At 37.8% G+C, this 21,170-nt stretch overlaps 1 protein-coding gene, 1 non-coding gene and 1 pseudogene across 2 annotated transcripts; 2 read left to right on the top strand and 1 right to left on the bottom strand.

Moving 5' to 3' along the window:
- The first annotated feature begins 2,147 nt into the window (after positions 1-2,147).
- On the top strand, positions 2,148-2,254 carry LOC125581096. The gene has a single exon (XR_007318807.1). It is a non-coding gene; the product is annotated as a small nucleolar RNA R71 (small nucleolar RNA).
- A 4,429-nt stretch (positions 2,255-6,683) lies between these two features.
- On the top strand, positions 6,684-9,353 carry LOC111202196 (RNA pseudouridine synthase 6, chloroplastic). The gene is made up of 9 exons (XM_022694646.2): positions 6,684-6,942; positions 7,262-7,390; positions 7,464-7,718; positions 7,780-7,861; positions 7,958-8,073; positions 8,176-8,230; positions 8,309-8,420; positions 8,511-8,680; positions 8,759-9,353. Exons 1-9 carry the CDS (start codon positions 6,740-6,742, stop codon positions 9,038-9,040), a joined length of 1,404 nt encoding a protein of 467 aa, XP_022550367.1. The 5' UTR covers positions 6,684-6,739; the 3' UTR covers positions 9,041-9,353.
- Positions 9,354-10,335: 982 nt separating this feature from the next.
- Positions 10,336-20,920, bottom strand: LOC111201671 (annotated as a pseudogene).
- Between the last annotated feature and the right edge of the window lie 250 nt (positions 20,921-21,170).

The raw sequence follows: 21,170 nt of genomic DNA, 5'->3' as shown, positions 1-21,170 counted from the left end.
GTACCCCAATGCTTTTCTATACTTTCGCAATTTTGAAAGAAGCAAAGCGGTCTCCACATTATTCAGGTTAGCACAAATAATAACAGGATATGTGGAATTCGGTCCCAAGAATGCATACCTCAGCCCAGCTGGGAGGGCTTTAAGTTCCACCTTTGGAGCATTCTCCTCACTCCAATCTGGTTGGGAGGATGACGGTTTGACGGTTTTATCGGTGCCTGAGTCTTCAAGGCTGACATAGGCGACATGCTTCTCAATCGGTGAGGCTGAATCCAAAATCTCAGAAAATCCAACCACTTCTTGGTTCATGAACCCGAACTCACTCTCCCTTTGGGTCAATGCGACTTGTAGAGGATCATCAGTGTGCAACTCTTCATCCATTTCCTCCACCAGTTCAGTCAATGTATCAACCCAGAAAGTCTGTCCATCAATAGTCGGATTTTTCAGCACCTTCTCCACATTGTATCTCATCGCCATGTCTCCTAGACGTAAGTCTATATGCCCATTCTGTACATCAATCATGGCTCCAGCAGTAGCTAAAAACGGTCTGCCCAAAATGAGAGGATCTTTAGGTTCCTCTTCCAGCTCCAGAACTACAAAATCGGTAAGCACATATCCCTTTCCAACACCAACAGGGATGTTTTCTAGTACACCGACTGGTCTTCTCACCGATCGGTCAGCAAGGACCAAGGAGATCCTTGTAGGTTTGTAGTTCGTCATGCCTAGCCTCTCAGAGACAGAGAAAGGCATTAGGCTCACTCCTGAACCCAGATCGCAGAGACTCTTCTCAAAGGTAAGTGATCCAATGCGGCATGGTAGAACAAATGCTCCGGGATCTTCACGCTTTTTAGGCATGACATTTTGTAGAACTGCGCTACATTCCTCATTGAGCATCAACACACCACGCTCTAGGCTCATCTTATCGGTAAGAATCTCCTTCATGTACCTTTTAAGAGAAGGTACCATCTTCACCGCTTCAACGAATGGCAATCTCATGTAACTCCCCAACAAGGTTCTTTAGCTTCTCGTACTCACGTTCTTTGATCTTCTACCTTGGTCTGGATGGTTATGGAGCCTTAGGAACATAAGCAGGAGGCGCCACATACACCTCTTCAGGTTCAGAGGAATTTGGCTTCGTTGACACGGGATCGGTCGATCCACATGGACCAGATCGGTCGATCTCCGTCCCCTTGGATCGGTCGATCTGTTCCTGAGATCGGTCGATCTCTTTCTTATTCGATCCTTCAATCGTTTTTCCACTCCTAAGTGTTACAGCATTCACAAACTCCTTGGGATTCGTCTCTGACTTCCCTGGTAGAAATCCAGGTGCTGTTCTGCTGCTGGAGGCGGTTTGAGCAACTTGCTTTTCCAAAACTTTCAAATGGGTGTTCAAAGCTTCAAACTTCCCATTAAGCTCTCCATACATGTTATCCACCTTGGTGTTTATCTCTGCAGTGCTATTCTTCTGACCTTCTAGCACCATTTGCAGCATCTTCTTAATTTCGTTATCCTGAGAAGACTGTGACGAAGAGGCATTCCCTTGATTCTGGTAGTTGTTGTACTGCTGCCTTTGCTGAAATCCTGAGTTGCCCGAGTTGTTCCCCTGATATTGATTTCTGTTCTGATATCCTTGGTTGAACACACTCTGGTTCTGATTCTGGTTTTGCCTGTTTCCTGCCTGAGGGTAGGACTGATGTTGTGGATTCTCCACATTGTTGCTCCGGTAAGACAGATTATTTTGCTGATTTTGACTCCATCCAAGGTTCTGATTGTAGCCTCTGTTGTAGTTTCCTTGACCACCAATGTAGTTCACATCAGCTTGCATATCATCTGAATCATCACCAACAGTTTCTTGTGAGGAACGATAGCCTTGCTCCTCCACAAATTTCACAGATTTCTGATCTCTCTTGAGAAGCATCTCAATCTTGGCATTCAGCTCATCTATCTTCTTGGATTCATAACCAACACCCTTCTGGCTGGTGTCAAACCTTGACTTGCGGTTTGCTTTGCTGGATGACAGGTTGTTCAGCAAGGTGTAAGCTTCTTCAACAGTCTTGGTCATGAAATCACCATTACTTGCTGTGTCCATGGCATCTTGACTCTCTTCATGAACTCCATTATAGAAAATGTTCAGCAAGCTCACATCAGTGTAACCATGGTGAGGGCAGTCCTGTGTGTACTCCTTGAAACGCTCCCAAGCCTCATGAAAGCTTTCTGAATCAAGCTGCTGAAAGCTTCCAATTCTGCTTCTCAGATATGTGGACCTTGACTTGGTGAAGAAATGCTGTAGAAAAGCAGCTCTTGTCTCTTCCCATGTAGTAAGAGATCCTGGAGGGATGGACTTTAACCATCTGATAGCTTTATCAGCTAAGGAAAACGGGAACAACCTGCATTTCAAAGCGCCTTGAGGAACTCCATTATGTCTGCTGGTGTCACAGACTCGCTCAAAATGCTCCAAGTGATACATCGGGTCCTCAGACGGGTTTCCATGAAACGGATTTTTCTCCACCAAATTAATGAGACCAGTCTTGATCTCAAAGTCTCTTCTCTCAATGGGAGGTGGGCGAATCCCAGAACGATCGGCATAGAATGCATCTGGTGTATCATAATGTGCAAGCGTCATCCTAGGCATGCCATAGTCTCCAGCCTGTTGTCTTGCAGCTACACCAGCCTGCTGATTATCACCAGCATTGTTGCCTTCTCGTTCATCTACAGGAATTGGATTTTGCGGGTTGTCCTGAAACTGGTCTTCTTGGTGTTCAGCCATTTCAACCTCTTCAGCGGACTCAAGTCTTTTCTTTTTCACTTGTCTCTCTAGGCGGCCGAGCTCTAACTCCAAAGGTATTAAATTCGATGATCCTTTGCTTCTAGTATGAAATCCGCTCATTCACCTGAAAACACAAACAGAAAGAGAAAGACAGAAACATTAGACAAAATAAAAATGCTATAGTCTTAAACTGATCATTAACTCTAGGGTGACCAAATGGTCCCCGGCAACGGCGCCAAAAACTTGATGTGTCGAGTTTTAACCCGATTATCTAACTGCAAGTGCACAGTAAAGTACGCAGTAGTAATGCGGGATCGAATCCACAGGGACCGATGATCACACGTAGAGTTGCAGACAAGTTAATAGCTACAGCGAACGAAGATATATTTTTGATGGTTTTTATTTAATTTTCTTTAGTGTCACAAAACATAAACAAGCTGTAAAAAAAATGATTTAAACGATTTGAAAACTATTTTAAAACAAACGTTGGGCATTGGGAATTCTCAGGGATTTCTTTTTAATCAAGATACAATTAATGGCAGACACAAGGATATATTAAAAACCGTCTAGAACTCAAACACGATATTAGAATTAACCTACTTCCGTAGCGCTAATTCTCTATGTTATAGAAATCTCCACACTAACTTCCGCTGAGTTTCAATTTCTAAACAAGCATTAAGAACAGGTTCAATATGTTCACAAAGCGCAAAACATCAACTTCCGAGGGTTAAGGACACTTTGCTCATCTAAAGTATTTTCGAAAGTTCAAACAATCACTTTCGGTGCATCAAACAATCTGATATCATGAACTAAGTGATCAATTCAGTTCAAGCAGTAAGAAATCCATTAGATGAAGAACCAAAACGTAATCCCTTAGTCTACACACGTTTTATGAATCAAAACATCAAGAAATCCCCTATGAGAACCCTTAAACCCAACTAGATGACTACTCACACATAACTAAGTAAGAACAACACGATTTTGATGAAGAAAACATGATAAGATTGTATTAAAACAGAGTAAAGGTTCAGAAGATCTTCTCCAAATGGTTTTGAGATGAACTCCTTTACAAATCTTCACAAATCACACAAAACAAGTTACAAAACTCTCAAATCTCTCTCAAGAACTTGTAAATCTCCTTCTTGGTCGTCTCTAATCTCTTCTGAGTCCCAAAAGTCCTCTCTTCTAGTCCATTATTGAAGGGAGTGGGTAAAAAGGAGTGAAAAGCTCATTGGTGCGTGTGGAGCCCGTAGAGCGTGGGATCGGTCGATCCTCAGTGGTCGGATCGGTCGATCCTCAGTGGTCGGATCGGTCGATCTAGTGCATGAAACCGTACGGCTTTTCTTCTTAGCTCTGGATCGGTCGATCCACAGACAATGGATCGGTCGATCTATGTCCTGTGCGATCAATACTTCTCATTCGGTCCATTGTTCGGTCCATCTTGCTTCTGAATAAATCCCGAATGCGTTCTTTTCTTGCAAGCTATCTAGTAACCTGCATATTACACTTAAGAACACCAAAACGCATCAAATAGACCAAAACATTAATTAAACCGACCATTTAATTGCTCCAAAACGAGTTTAGAACCGTTAAAATCACGGAATATCAGATAACGATAACGGTTTTTAGAGCATTACCACAACACCAATCACTCAAATCAACCATGGCGTCGCCGATGGTTACCAGAACCTCACCGTGCCAGTTTCTCTCCTGCGCACTTTAGCAGCCGCCCGTTTTCACCATTTCGTTGCTTCGCTACAAACATATCATTTGAGATTTAGAGTGTATCCTTTAGGTCCAGTGTTTAAAATTTTCACTAGGTTTTTAGGTTTAAGGTTTAGCAGGTGGAGGTAATAATTGAGTTTAACATTCATTCAAATAATTAACCGACCACTAACATAAATAATCAATAACAATTAGAAATAACTGAATAATTAGTATTATTATATCATAATCCGTAGACGGGATTGTGACACGTTCATGTTATATCATTATACTTTTAAATAGTTTTATCATTATTTGAGTTAGCAGAATATGAATGTATAAACAATCATATATTTTATTATAATTTTTCAAATACGAATACATAAACAAACACATGGAACATATCACAAAATAATATTGACACACATTTTAGTATATGACTACACTCTTGAATTTATATCTTTATTCGATTTATCCGGCTACTTTTACTTTTTAATAAATTAAGTTCCAATTCAATTCTTGTAGCCTCGTATCTTTACAGATTAGTAAAAAAAAAATGTATAACACATGAAGTAACCACTATGAGTTGGAGATTGAGGGTGAGATCATGCTCAATGACGATAGAATCAATTTCTTGAGGAGAGAAGCAGATCCTTGTTACAAAATTACAGGTTCAAGCTTACTTATTTCTCTGCTCAAGGTCAAGGAAGTGGAGATGGGAGGCTGTTGGTGGTTCAGATACTGCTGTAAATGTGGATCCTGATGATCACAAAGAGGATCTCACCATCCTTGATACAACTGCAGGGGTCTAATCTATAACTCTTGCCGAAAGAGTGGCTTATCAAGTTTCCATAGAGGGTTGGACTTTGAGACGAGACTCCGGGATACTCATGCGAATGCTCCAAGGTTCAACTTCTTGAGAGACTCTTCAGGTGAATATCACAAATATTACCAACACAGTCTTGCTTATTACTCCACTGAGAATACAAGTTAGTGCAAATTTCAGCGAAAATTAAGGGATGACACTCAAGAACAAGCTCATAACTCATTTAAGATGAATATCACTCATATTACCAGTGCATGCTTGCTTAGTGTTTATCCTTTGGGATTAAAGTTGAAGGCATATCATTTGGATTTAGAGTTTATCCTTTGGTTCTAGTGTTTAGAATTTTCATTGGGTTTTAGTTTAAGGATTAACGTGTGGAAGTAAAAATTGAGTTTAACATTAATTCAGATAATTAACCAATCACTAACATAACCGATAACAATTAGAAACAACTGAATAATTGGTATTACTATATCAGAATCCGTAGGCTGGATTGTGACACATTCATGTTATATCATTCTAGTTTTAAATAGTTTTATCCTTATCTGAGTTAGCAAAATATGAATTTATAAACAATCATATTTTATTATGGTTAAACGAATACCAATCAATAAACAAACACATGCAATATCACAAAATAATATTGACACCCATTTTAGTATATGGCTCACTTTTGAATTTTAGATTGTTATACGATTTAGCCGGCTACTCTTACTTTCTAATAAATTAAGTTCCAATACAAATTATTGCAGTCTCATATCTTTACAGATTGATTAAGATAATATGTACCTACAACACATGAAGTAGCCGCTATGAAATGTCCTAACCTTGAACTATATACAATAATTTTGATTCAGTTGCGATTTTGTAGTAAAATCACTCATTTTACATCTTTAAATTAAAATTTAGAAACATTTGAGACTTAGATTTAAGAAAAGAAAGAGGCGAAGAATGTTGTGAAAGAAGGCAAAAAAAAACATGAAAAGAAAGAGAAAAATATATCTTTTTAATGGTTTTCGTGTTTGGACCTAAACCCAAAATTATATCTAATACATAAACCCATAATATATTTCTTACAAAAAATCTTAACCAAATCATAATAGGATGTCCTAATCTAAGCCTAACCCATACTATTTAAGTTATTTTACACCTACTTTTTCACTATTTAATTCACCTTCTCATCCTTGCAAATTGTGGTCTTATTTTAGTATATTGAGCTAAACCTCCCATTTTAATTTTATTTTCATGCAATATTAATTTTGTCATTTCATAATTTCTACTTTATCTTTTCATCTTTTATACTAAACCAAACTTTCTATCTCAGCCCAAACCTCTTATCCTTTCGGCCCAAATTAATGATCATCTCGGCCCATAGTTTTAGTTTGGCGCGATAATGATAGCGATTCTTTAGGGCATTACCACACCACCAATCAATCAAACCAACCATGGCGTCGCCGGCGTTAACAACCGGTTACCGGAACCTCACCTTACCAGTCTCCCTCCTGCGCACATTAGCATCCACCCGTTTCACCGCTCCTTTGTTTCACTGCAAACACTCTCCACGTCTCATTTCTTCTTCAAGGAGATTCACTTGCTTGTCTTCACTTCAAACCGACTCCACGATTCAAACCACACTCTCCTCTTCCGGGTAATGCTCAAAGTTCGATTCTTTTTCATTCAATTCGTTCAAAGTTCGATACTTTATGTGTTCATGTTCTTCTTCAAGTAATGGGTAATGCTCAAAGTTCGATTCTTTTTCATTCAATTCGTTCAAAGTTCGATACTTTATGTGTTCATGTTCTTTTTCAAGTAATGGGTACTCTTAAAGCTCGATTCTTTTTCATTCAATTCGTTCAAAGTTCGATACTTTATGTGTTCATGTTCTTCTTCAAGTAATGGGTACTCTTAAAGCTCGATTCTTTTTCATTCAACTCGTCCAAAGTTTGATACTTTATGTGTTTTTTCAGATACCCTGAATACAATCGGTTGATGCCATGTCCTGCACACAACTTTCCTCCGAGGATCGAGCACATGGTTGTGTTAGAAGACGTTCGTGTAGCTGATTACATCTCTAAGCAATTGGATCTTCCTCCTTTGTAAGTAATTTTAGAGAAGAAAGGGAAATAGAGTCGTCACAATGTTGTTATTGAAGTTTATCATTCTATGAAGATATGTTGCAGACCTTATCGAATTTGGAGCTGTGCATTACGCTCTTGTGTGCCCTAAGCCTCCGCTCACCGCGACTCCTGAGCAAGTTAAGCTCTTTAAAGAAGTGACATCTCCTTCGGTACTGAGCAAGAGAACGTCTATTAAAGGGAAAACTGTTAGAGAAGCTCAGAAGACGTTCCGTGTCACTCATGTTAATCAGTTTGTTGAGGCTGGAACTTACTTGCGTGTCCACGTTCACCCTAAACGTTCCCCAAGGTACATTAGTGTTTAGAAAAATTGGGAAGCTTTGGTGGTGATAATGATGGATTGTATCCAGGTGTTATGAAATTGATTGGAAGTCGAGGATTATTGCTGTGACTGACTCCTACGTCGTTTTGGATAAACCTGCCGGCACTACGGTACTTTTATTCATCAATGAATAGTTTGATAAACACTGTAGTTTCACTATAGATCAATGTGCTGACCCACATGGCCACATTAACTACTTTCTACAGGTTGGGGGAACAACAGATAACATAGAAGAGAGCTGTGCTACGTTTGCCTCGCGTGCATTAGATTTGGTAGAACCATTGAAGACAACACATCAGATTGATAACTGCACAGAAGGCTGGTACTTACTTCCCCTTTACAAAACGCCTCTGCTCCATACTTTTGTAAATTAGCATCTTGAAGTGACCAAGTCTCATTGCTTCTCTTCTCTCTTTCTCTGTAGTGTCATCTTTGCTAGGACAAAAGAGTATTGCTCGGTCTTCCACACAAAGATAAGAGTGAGTTTGTTTACTTGCCTCTACTTTACCTGACTGAAAATCAAGAAGACGTACTGAAAAGCGTTTATTGTTTTCAAGAATAAAGAAGTGAAGAAACTCTATCGTGCTCTTGCTGCTGGACCTCTTCCCTGTGGAATCTTCTCACACTATATGCGACCTGTTAATATGGCTCCAAGACTCGTGTCCGAAGGTATAACTTCGATTTGAAACTGTCAACAATCATCAAACCCATGATTCTGTGTTTGTTTTCCTGACAATATGAATACTCTTTGAGATGCAGATTCGATCAAAGGCTGGCACTTGTGTCAACTCGAGATACTAGAATGCAAGAAGATACCTTGGCCAGATGCAGCTACTGAGAAGGAACACAATATTGAAGACTGTGGATGGACTTCAAGAGACTTCGCTTACGAATGTACAATAAACCTCTTAACAGGAAAGACTCACCAGGTTCGCTTCATCTGACACTTTTTTAACCTTCAAGAAACATGAATCTCTTTCTGAACACATGTCAATGGTTTTCTTCAGATCCGGGCCCAGCTTGCAGCTTGTGGAGCACCGTTGGTTGGTGACTCTATGTACATGCCAGCTGCAATAGCAGAGACGGTGAATCCTGAGATCAACCCTTACGGGAAAGGAAAGGAACATTGCACAATGGAGGAGAGCGATAAGGAAACCGCTGTTGCTGAATGGATTGATAGGCATGGGAAGGAACCGAAGGTAGGAATCGGTCTTCAAGCTTGTCAAATCTCGTGGGAGGATGATGATGGAAAGCATTTCTATGAGGCTGGAACTCCTTGGTGGAGATGAAAAAATGATTGTATAACAGTAGGAGCAAACAGAGTGGCTGAGAGAAAGATCCAGCAAGAATCTTTATGTAGCCTTCTTGGTTGTTAAGGGTAGAGTGGAGGCTAGGGAAACTCCATGAATCTCGCTTGTAATTCCTTGAGCTTATGTCATCTTGGCTCATGCAGTGGAGAGGTGGAGAAATGTTTTTGTTATAAGCAATGAATATGTCTTTTGTTTATTATTGGAACTTGTTATAATATTTTTACTAGAGCTTGATCCGCATACCTGTGCAGGTTTTGATTATTTTTAATTTAAAATTGATATTTATTTTTCATAATTAGTATCATATATTTTAGATGTATCACTATATAACTAAATGTATATTGGTTATTTGAATATTTTAGGTTTCTATACATCATAATCGAATCCATACCAAACGGATAATATGATTACTTTTGATTATTTGATTATTTTTAGTTTGGATACAAAATATATCAACCGACTCGAATAATATGGTTATTTTTTGTACAAATATTTAAACTAGTTTTAGATACATTAGTTATTTGGATATTGTATTCTAAATTTATTAAATAGATACCTAAATTTATTACTAATAAATAATGAAAAATATAAATATGTAGTTTTTTAAATAATATTGTATTTTTCTCTATTCAACTGCATAATTGTTATTAGTGCATATGTCTAATATATTTACAATATTGTATTCTAAATTATTATTACTACATAGCTTTCAAACAACGTATTTAATAAATACCTAAATTTATTACTAATAAATAATGAAAAATATAAGTACGTAGTTTTAATAAAATATTGTATTTTTCTCTATTCAACTGCATAATAAGTATTATTACTGCATATGTCTAATATATTTACGTACTAATTTATATTTTAATTATATATTATGTAAATAACTCCTTCATGTGGTTTTTGCTTTTTAGATATTACTAATAAATAATGAAAAATATAACTACATAGCTTTCAAATAATATTATATTCTAAATTTATTAAATAGATACCTAAATTTATTACTAATAAATTATTAAAAAATATAAGTATGTAGTTTTAAAATAATATTGTATTTTTCTCTATTCAACTGCATAATAATTATTATTACTGCATATGTCAAATTACATATAGTTACGATATATTTCCACAAAAATTCAAATCATCATCATGATTAAGTGCATGAGACTGAGTGTACTAAAACAACAACAACGTAAATAACCATTACTCATTCTTCAAGTATCTAACGTTTTACATTGTTACACTGGATTTAAATAAAGAGAATGTGTGTGTTTGTCAATATTTTACAATAAAAATTAGGAGTATATTTAACTACAACATAAAAACAATAACAATAATAGAAATTTATCTTTAATTGATTGCAAGAGTATCAATATATGGTAACTGTTTGGTTAGCTAGATTATAGGAAGTAATAGTTTTAATTTTAAATAAATAAGGAAAATACAATAAATACTTAACATTAGATTTATTATTTATTTCAGTGGCATATGATTGTAAATAAGTTGTAAGTTTAAGGGGTAATTTAAATTTGTACTCCTATTTTAATAGATTAGATATGCTTTGTCGAAGAAATCAAACAAGAAATACAAAACAACATGGATCTTCCTTTTGTTTCACGCATCATCTTTAGATTGAGAGCTCGTGTGCTTGAAAATGAAGTTCTTGTACCAAGAAGCTGATAGTCTTGGGGTTCTCTCTAGAGTGTTGGAATCGACGTGGTACATACCAAACCTTACGGTATAACCGGATATCCACTCAAAGTTGTCGAGTAAAGACCAGGTAAAGTATCCTCTTACATCTGCTCCTTTCCTGTTTATCACCATTTAGCTTTATATAGGGTACCAAGAATCAAAGTCTCTTTCTTTTTTGAGTAAGCATTACTACTTACCTCATGGCTCTTTTGAATGCATCTAAGTAGTTGCTCATAAACTGCACTCTCCGGTAATCGTTTAACAATACTCCCGTACTGTTCTCACCAAAACCTACAAAAAGTGAATTGAGTAGAGCGGTCGAACAGGAACTCTAGTATTAAAAATAAAAAAAATTAAGAATTGTTTAAAATAAAATATATAAATTAAGGACTAAAACTTTAAGTTTTTAGATGTATTTACAAATATAAGGCTTACCATTCAAATAATTAGAAAATAATATTTTTGAAAAAGGCCTATAAAATAATTTGAGACGGCACTGTAACTCATACACAGTTTAGCTAGCTTAGGGCACATCCTTACCATTTTCTGTTACATACAATGGAATGTTTTTGTATCGCTCTGTTGCATACATCAACATCTCTTTCATTCCTTGAGGATAAACATTAAACCAGTTTACTCCGGTCTGCGTCATTACCATACACACCAAAAAACAACAACCTCAAAGGTGTTTCTGAAAGTACTATGTTTTATTTTGAACTGGTTGGTCATATTACCGGTTCTCCTAAAGCTAAACCGTCTTTAATAGCGTTTGAATGGACGAAACCTTCAGCTCTGGAACCTCCTTTGCCCGGTTCACATACTGAGTGCAGACAGTCTTTAGCGTATCTGCTTGTGTACTGATTAATCCCAATGAAGTCTAATCCATTCTTTGAGCTTTTAAGATCATCCCTCGTAAATTTTGGAAGATCTTTTCCAAGAATTTTTTGCATTTCTTTTGGATATCTTCCAAACACAAGCGGGTCCAAGAACCTGCATTTTTTGCACTCTTGCAATGCGTTAAAAGTCTGGTATTTAGTTTTAAGGTTGAAGTCAGAATCTTACCAAGTCAAATAGAAAGCTTGAGCTCTCTCAGCAGCTAATCTATCTGCTAAAGAATCACTAACCGGTTCAAACCAAATCGCATTCATAACAATACCGATCTTTCCTTTTTGTTTTTCCTATATGTACGAAACCGACACTGAGTTAAGACCGGAACTGAGATTTATGGGACTATAAACATAATATTATTAAGTTAATTTTGATTTTAAGAAAAAAAAGCTTTTTCGACAATTTAGAGACCATGCGTCATGCGACCTACATATAATATCTCTTAAAAATTTATGCTCCAAAATGAAAATGTTTCATATTGACTTAGTTAAACCGTTCTGTAATTTCCGGTGCGGTTATGATCTTGATTTACCTGAAATACTTCTCGGTATAAACTGACGGCGGCTAAATGTGAGCGGATAATATTGTGAGCAGTGACAAGTGGCTCTATGTCGGAACCGCCACTTGTGCAATTTGCGAAAGTCCTGGAACAACGTGATGGCGGGTAAGTCCCTTTACGGTAACCCAAAATCACTTGAACGTTTGGTTCGTTAAACGTAGTCTAGAACTTAACTCTATTCCCAAAGTGTCGGGAGCATATCTCTGCGTAATGTTCGAAATCTTCCCTGGAAAAAACAATATTTCTTGTCTGTGTTATTTATCACTTGTCATGCACTAACATGTGTGTGTAAACATATACAGATATACTTACCGGATTTGTGGGTTTAGCCAACTTCCGTATCTACATTCGAGTTCTTGAGGCATGTCATAATGTGTCAACGTGACAAATGGCTCCATCCCTGTGAATGATATTGAGCTAAGTTTTGATTGTACTTTCTGGAGAGAATCTATCAATTATTACCTCTTTTGAGAATAGCATTGATCATTCTGTTGTAATGATCAATACCTTCCATATTCACATCTCCAAATCTTCCCTCTGCAAAAACACAAAAGCTTTTTGAAAAAAGAATGAAAAATACTTTAGATCAAGAGAGATCGAAACAGATATTCTCACTTGGAAGAATCCGAGCCCACGATAAAGAAAATCGATAGCTATTAACTCCAAGATCTTTCATCAGATCCAAGTCTCCCTGTTAAAGTTAGAATCACAACTTTTTTTACTTTCAAGAAAGTTTTTCTTTAAGTTTCATGTTAACATAAACTAATTGGGAATAAATAGATCGGTCTATATATATTATTCTTGTCCCATCGAAATTATATTTTTTTTATGCACACACCCTTTCGAGATGATGGTCTGTACAACCTTTAATCTTGACAATATTTTAATATAGAATTCAGTTCTAGTCAGACTGTCCGAAAAATTCAGGTCACGCCAGTTCACGATCGATCGGGTCTCCTTGATGGACCAGATTCATTTTGGTTCGGGTTGGAAAGTGTGTATTCAGTCTTTGATACCATGTTAAGTTTTATGTGCTTTCAACTTAAAGTCAATTGCCTATAATTGAATTCACTCAATTCCCTTATATATTATTCATATACTCTTCAACTTTGTGTATCGAAAGAGATCAATATCTGATGTATAGATTTACAGCCATGTTACCGGATATCGATGGTAATGATCGACAGAGACTTTGCCGTGGCTTCCATCTGCGATTTTTCCTATACATTCGCATATCAAGAATAAACAAAGTTTCTTATGGTGACTTGAGCAACAAGGATGACAACGAAACCCTAAAACTTTGAAGAAGCTTTTTTCTTTTAGCTCAGATCACAATGCACGAAAAGGTTACATGAGATCTAACCAGAGATGCTTGTGAAAACGTCCCAATTGCTTAGGGCTTTACCGTCAGTTAAGTAAGCTCCCTCATACTGTATGAGCAAAAAGGACTAATTTAAAAATAAAAATTTGTTATAAATCATATTGTGGATGTCCATAACCGGTCCGGTTCATAACCGGCCCAATGCTAGAGAGAGAGAATCGGCCGCGAGTCTAAAGGAGAGAGAGAGTCGGCCACCTTTTTCCTTTTCCTTATTGGTTTATGATTTGTACTCTTTCCATATTTGTATTTTCTTTCTTTAGTCTTTCCATTATTCTATGACGGTGTAATTTCCTATATATAAATGGCTCATTATGTTTATGAATAATAAGAAACATACAGATTCAATTTTTCTAAGTTTCACAACACATTATCAGCACGATTACTCTAAAACCCTAAGCTAAAATCCCAAACTCTAAAACCCTAACTCATCCCGGCGATAACCCCATTCCGATCATGAACCCTAATCTCGATCGTGAACTGTTCATCCTCAGCACGTTCGCGATCCGTTCTCAGCTCGCGATAGACGACCTCAGTCCGTTCCAGCTCGCGACGATCTCAGCATTCTAACCCGTTCGCAACACGATAGCAGCTTGTTCCCGTTCGCGACCCGTCTCAGCTTCAATCCGTTCGCGACAGACAGCAACCCGTTCGCGACCCGACATCAACGATCAGCTCGCGTTCTTCTCTATTCGGTGGTCCATTCAACCCGTCTTGAGATTAAGCCTAGCCGCATGTATACCATGCAAACCCTAATTTGAAATCGAAATTTGATTTGATTGTTTATGTGATTGAATGTTTTGAATCTGAATTTGATCACATAGAACCGATTGCTAGGATTGCTTAATCTCATACTTGAATTTGGTTGATTGAATTGGAATTAAAATCGCCTAGTTCTCATCTTGTTTAAAGACTTAACCTAACCGGCCTTTTTCATATTGAAACCCTAATTGCATTGACTGATTAATCTTGAATATGATCTGTTAGGTTGATAGTAATTAACTCTTTGATCCATTGCTTGATTGTTTGATTGAGGTTTCATGTTTCATGATCACTTAGAAACCGTTTTGCTAAGATGTATAAACGATTGCATTATGAACATATAGAAACCGTTTGATAAGATTGTTCATACCCTTGGTTGTGCGGCTTGTCTTGCATCATGCATGTTCGGATTGTTTGGCCGTGCGGCTTGTTAGCATATCATGCATGCATAATCGTATGAACTGAATGCATCATATCCGTTTGGTCGTGTGACCAATTTGCATATCTTATTGTATTGTATGCATCATAAGAACATTATAAATCCTAAGAATGAAACATATGATTTCAGATGTCGAAAATCAACAACTTAGATTTTGCTGCCCTAAATCTCTCTGGAGATAATTACTTGCAATGGGCACTTGATGCTAAGATGATATTGAAATCAAAGGGACACGGTGAATGTATCACCGAGGGCAATAATGAAAGTGAGAAAGATAGATACATAGCGATATTGATTATACGCCATCATCTTATTGAGAGTCTCAAAGATCAGTATTTGACTATTGAAAATCCTCTAGACCTTTGGACAGAGTTGAAATCGAGATATGATCACCAGAGAACGGTGTTATTACCAAATGCTACATATGATTGGAGGAATCTCAGAATCCAGGACTTTAAGTCCGTGGACGAGTATAACTCGGCCCTATTCAAAATAGTTTCGAAATTGAAACTGTGGGGTGAGGATATAAAGGATAAGGATATGCTTGAGAAAACCTTTTTCCACCTTCCACACAAGCAATGTGTTGTTACAACAACAGTACCGTGAGAAGGGCTTTTCTACTTATGCTAATATGATCTCTTGTTTATTGCTTGCGGAGCAAAACAATGGGCTGTTGATGAAAAACTGTGAATTGAGACCTCCTGGAACAAACCCATTACCTGAGGCACATGCGACCGTAGAGGCTAAGAAAGAGTCGAACCAGGTTCAGAGTGATAGCCAACACGGCCGTGGCCGTGGAAAGTGGCATGGACGTGGTCGAGGCCGGAATTCGTTTGGTCGAGGCCTAGGCAACTCATATGGCCGTGGCTCCTATGGAGGCCATGAACATGGCCGAGGCCGTGGTACATCTTTCAAGCCACAAAACTCGACCAAATCCGTGTGTATAGATGTGGTATGGATAATCATTGGCATAAGACATGTAGGACTCTCAAACATCTCGTTGACCTCTACCAAGAGAGTTTGAAAGGAAAGAATCATGATGCTCATATGACTTATCAAGATGGTGAAGATGATTTCAATCATGAACAAGACGATCTCATGGAGTATGAAACGTCTGATTGTTTAAAAGATCAAAGTTGATTTCGGCCATCTATTGTTTTGTGTTCTTTGCTTTGTGTTTTCTATGTTTTGATTGCTTTGAACTTGTTTTTTATTTATAAACTTAATGAATGAAAGTTTTTATAAAGAAGTCTCTAAAGTATCATTCTACAATCTGTTTTGAAGAATGGATGAATTCGTTGTGGACAGTGGGCCAAGCCACACGATCTTAAGAGACAAAAGATATTTCATAAATCTAACTCTGAAAAACTCCAATATCAATACCATTGCGGGTATAGCCAATCTCATAGAGGGCTACGGCCAGGCTAACATCCTGTTGCCTAAGGCTACACGTCTAGAGATATCTGATGCATTGTATTCACCCAGCTCTAAGAGAAGACTATTGAGCTTTAAAGACATTCAAATGAATGGTTTTCATATTGAGACTAAGGGCGAAGGAAACAAAGAGTTCCTTCAGATCATTGAGATCGACCAAGGACATAAGAAAGTCCTAGAGTCTATACATGCGCTCTCTACTGGCCTTTATTACGCCAAGGTTGGTATGATAGAAGCCAATGCCGTATTAAACAGTGTGGCCACCGAGAATTTTACTCTCTGGCACGACCGGCTTGGTCATCCTGGTTCGACCATGAAGTGAAAGTTGATATTGAACACTAATGGCCATCCTTTGAAAGAAAAACGAGTTGTCCCTAAGAATCTAACATGTGTGGCATGTTCACAAGGGAAACTCATTGTTAGGCCATCACCAGTCAAAGTGACTAAGGAAACAATAAACTTTCTGGAAAGAATACAAGGAGACATCTGTGGACCAATACACCCACCTTGTGGGACGTTTAGGCATTACATGATCCTGATTGATGCGTCCACGAGATGGTCGCACGTCTGTCTCTTATCAACTCTAACTTGGCATTTGCGAGATTGTTGGTTCAGATCATTCGGTTGAGAGCACACTTTCCAGATTTTCCTTTAAAGGCTATACGTCTTGATAATGCTGGTGAGTTCACGTCCCAAGCGTTTAATGATTACTGTATGTCCATGGGGGTAAGTGTGAAACACTCCGTGGCACATGTACATACACAGAACGGCTTGGCCGAATCATTCATAAAACGAATTCAACTAATAGCTAGACCATTGCTTATGAGGTCTAAGCTTCCGGCCACAGCTTGGGGACACGCGGTCTTGCACGCGGCCAAACTGATTCGTATAAAACCGTCTAGTGAACATAGATATTCCCCATTACAATTTCTTACGGGTCATGAGCCAGACATATCTCATCTTAAGATATTTGGCTGTGCCGTCTATGTGCCAATTGCACCACCACAGAGAACAAGATGGGACCTCAAAGGAGGATGGAGATATATGTTGGATATGATTCCCCCACGATTATAAAATACCTTGAGCCAACCACGGGTGATTTATTTAAGGCCAGGTATGCGGATTGTCATTTTAATGAATCCGAACATCCAACATTACGGGGAGAGAAAAGTAAGCCGGTAAAAGAGATTACATGGAATCAAACATCCTTATCTTGGAAAGATCCTCAGACTCAGGAATGTGATTTAGAAGTCCAAAAGATTATACATTTACAAAAGCTAGCTAATCAATTGCCAGATTCCTTTGCTGATCCGAAAAGAGTGACTAAGTTATAAATACCAGCTGCTAATGCACCAATAAGAATTGATGTTCAAGAGGGACACAATCAAGTTGCTACAGAGTCTAGATAACGTTTGAAACGTGGTAGACCAATGGGTTCCAAAGATAAGAACCCTCGGAAAACTAAGAAAGGTGCTGATAATGAAACCGAGGTTGTTAAAACCCTAGACACGACCGCAAGCATTCCTAAATCACGGGACTTAGCCGCGGCCGATCCCAAAACCCTAATAGCGATCGCGGCCGATCATGAATGCTTAGATGCGACCGGCCCTGATGTATCTAATCCTGATTCTTGGGACGCCAAGATTCAAGGTACTGAAGGTCCTGATAATAATGAGATCTCAATAAATTATGTCTTGTCTGGGATACAATGGAACATAAAGAATGTCGACATTGATGATATATTTGCATACAAGGTAGCACTTGAACTTATGGATTTGAATGAGGATCATGAACCCATGTCTATTTATGAGTGCACTTAACGATCAGATTGGATCAAATGGAAAGAAGCTATAAACGTGGAGTTAAATTCTTTAAAGAAGAGAGATGTCTTTGGACTAATAGTCCAGACACCTTATGATGTTAAACCAGTCGGCTATAAGTGGGTCTTTGTGAGAAAAAGAAAAGAACACGGTGAGGTCGTTAGATATAAAGCACGGCTTGTTGCACAAAGATTCTCACAGAGGCCAGGAATAGATTATGAGGAGACATACTCCCCTGTAGTGGATGCTACTACTTTTAGATTCCTGATAAGTCTGGCTATAAGAGAGAAATTAGACTTGCGGTTAATGGATGTTGTAACTGCATACTTATATGGGCCACTAGATAACGAAATCTATATGAAAGTACCAGAGGGTATAGAGTTTGAAAAACAAATCGAGTACTCGAGAACAACACTGTATAAAGTTGAATAAGTCACTTTATGGATTGAAACAATCAGGTCAAATGTGGTACAATAGGCTAAGTGAGTACCTAGAGAGAGAAGGATACAAGAATGATCCGATCAGCCCTTGTATCTTTATAAGGAAATTCGGCCAGGGCTTTGTGATTATAGCAGTGTATGTTGATGATTTAAATATCCTAGGAACCTCTGGAGAGATTTCCCAGACAGTTGAATATCTTAAGAAAGAATTCGAGTTGAAAGATCTAGAAAAAACGAAATTCTGTTTGGGATTACAGCTTGAGTACATAAGAGATGAAATCTTTGTGCATGAAATGGCATATACAGAAAAGGTACTCAAGAGATTTAATATGGCCGAGTCTCACCCGTTGTCGAGCCCCATGGTTGTGAGGTGCCTCGGCCTGGACACTGACCCGTTCCGTCCTAAGATGGACGACGAAGATGTCCTAGGTCCCGAAGTGCCATATCTTAGTGCCATAGGAGCTTTGATGTATCTGGCTAGTCATACACGACCAAACATATGTTTTGCCGTGAACCTATTGTCTAGGTTTACCTCATGTCCGACCCAAAGGCACTGGAATGGGATTAAACATATTCTTCGTTACCTGCAAGGAACGAAGACTTGGGTCAATTTTATACTAACCAAAACAAAGAAGGTTTAGTTGGTTTTGCTGATGCAGGTTATCTTTCGGATCCACACAATGCTCGATCACAGACAGGCAATGTGTTTACACATGGTGGAACGGCCATATCATGGCATTCCATGAAACAGACGATCGCGGCCACATCTTCAAACCATTCGGAGGTCTTGGCAATACATGAGGCCAGCCGCGAGTGTGTTTGGTTGAGGTCCATGACCCAGCAGGTTCGAGATGATTGTGGGATGTCCGAAGGCAAGGACGCACCAACAGTGATGTACAAGGACAATGCAGCATGCATTGCTCAGCACAAGGATGGCTACATCAAAGGAGACAGGACAAACACATCTTACCAAAGTTCTTCTTCACGCACGAGCTACAGAAAGCCGGCGAGGTCCAAGTAGTCCAAGTGCGTTCCAGTGACAACTCAGCTGATCTATTTACCAAGTCACTTCCTACCTGGACGTTCAGGAAGCTCACACATTAGACTGGGATGCGTAGACTGAAAGACCTCTAGTGATGTTCAGAACAGGGGGAGTAATACGTTTTGTACTCTTTTTCCTTCACCATGGTTTTGTCCTACTGGGTTTTCCTGGTAGGGTTTTAATGAGGCAACATCCAAAGCGTATTACAAACTCTGTATGGTTATGACATCCAAGGGGGAGTGTTATAAATCATATTGTGGATGTCCATAACCGGCTCAATGCTAGAGAGAGAGAGAGTCATCCGCTAGTCTAGAGGAGAGAGAGTCGGCTACCTTTTTTCTTTTCCTTATTGGTTTATGATTTGTACTATTTCCATATTTGTATTTCCTTTCTTTAGTCTTTCCATTATTCTATGACGATGTAATTCCCTATATATAAAAGGCTCATTATGTTTATGATAATAAGAAACATACAGACTCTATTCTCATAAGTATTATTAATAACTGAGCATTGAAGTAAAAACAAAAAGAAGCTAGGTTTAAGAACCTGGTAAGCAGAAGAAGCAGTGCCAAAGAGGAAGTCATTTCCGAAATTGAAATTTTCTTCTTGGCTAACCTCTCTCAGTGAGATATGATCATCATACCATGTTGATGATGATGAGGCCAACGTTATGATGGTGAAGCAGAGGAACGAGAATGGTAAGAGAGAAAGGCACATTGATGGTTTGGTCTCCATTGAAACTATATTTTTTTTTCGTGGGGGTTCACTTGCTGTTGATGTTATTTATAGAGTAGAGGATATATAGAGAAAGAAAACTAGTGGCTTGTTCCATTTCTGTTTGATAATGATATTTCACCAATTCAGAGCTACTTGATTTGAAAATTTTAAAAATCTGACGGATGAAAACTGGCAATAGTATACAGAATCTGGATGGACCAGCCAAATATATATGTTTGTTTTTTGGTTTGGGAATGATTGATCTATTAATTTAAGTCATGGGTCACTTCTAAAGAAAATGACTTGAGATTTCCAGGACTGACGACAATATTTTTAAATTACTAGTGGCAGCAAAGCACGTATGTATATCACATATTACTGGGACATATCAATGTAGCATTATCGTCTTCAACAAACGACAGCCCAACTTATAAATTTATTGTGAATTTTGAAATTCCTTGAAAAAAAATCAAAATATAATATACAAGAATTTGTGATTATTAAAGATCCTAATAATGCTAGGTTTGGAACAAAAACATAAAGCATAGTGTTTATAAAGTATTTCTGAAAATACTAACTAACTAGCTTAAGATCCGCGTCATGTACGGGATAAAATTATATGTAATTTACATTCACGTATTATATATTCTTTTACATATTATAAGATAATAAATATATATTGAATAATTAAAAAAATTCAGCAAAACTATTACGTATATAACTAAATTGGTGCGAACACATAAATAAATTTTATTAATCCAAACAAACATTGTTTCTATTTTATATGGTATATAATTAATGATATTAACATAGACATATAGTACATTTTTAATAATGATATATGTTAAATAATATTTTATTCTCTTTTTTTTTTGATCATTTGTATTTTTTAATAACAAAAACTTTAATTCACTGATAACAAATTGTTTTTGTGG

This window comes from Brassica napus, chromosome C1, assembly GCF_020379485.1.
Source record: "Brassica napus cultivar Da-Ae chromosome C1, Da-Ae, whole genome shotgun sequence".
Taxonomy (NCBI): domain Eukaryota; kingdom Viridiplantae; phylum Streptophyta; class Magnoliopsida; order Brassicales; family Brassicaceae; genus Brassica; species Brassica napus.
This window is presented reverse-complemented; position numbering and strand designations above follow the sequence as displayed.

Bases quoted from the DNA above. Each gene is read 5' to 3' on its own strand.
- LOC111202196 (XM_022694646.2), top strand. From the start codon at position 6,740: ATGGCGTCGCCGGCGTTAACAACCGGTTACCGGAACCTCACCTTACCA. The intron at 7,862-7,957 runs GTACTTTTATTC...TACTTTCTACAG, and splicing joins ATAAACCTGCCGGCACTACG to GTTGGGGGAACAACAGATAA. The intron at 8,681-8,758 runs GTTCGCTTCATC...GGTTTTCTTCAG, and splicing joins TAACAGGAAAGACTCACCAG to ATCCGGGCCCAGCTTGCAGC.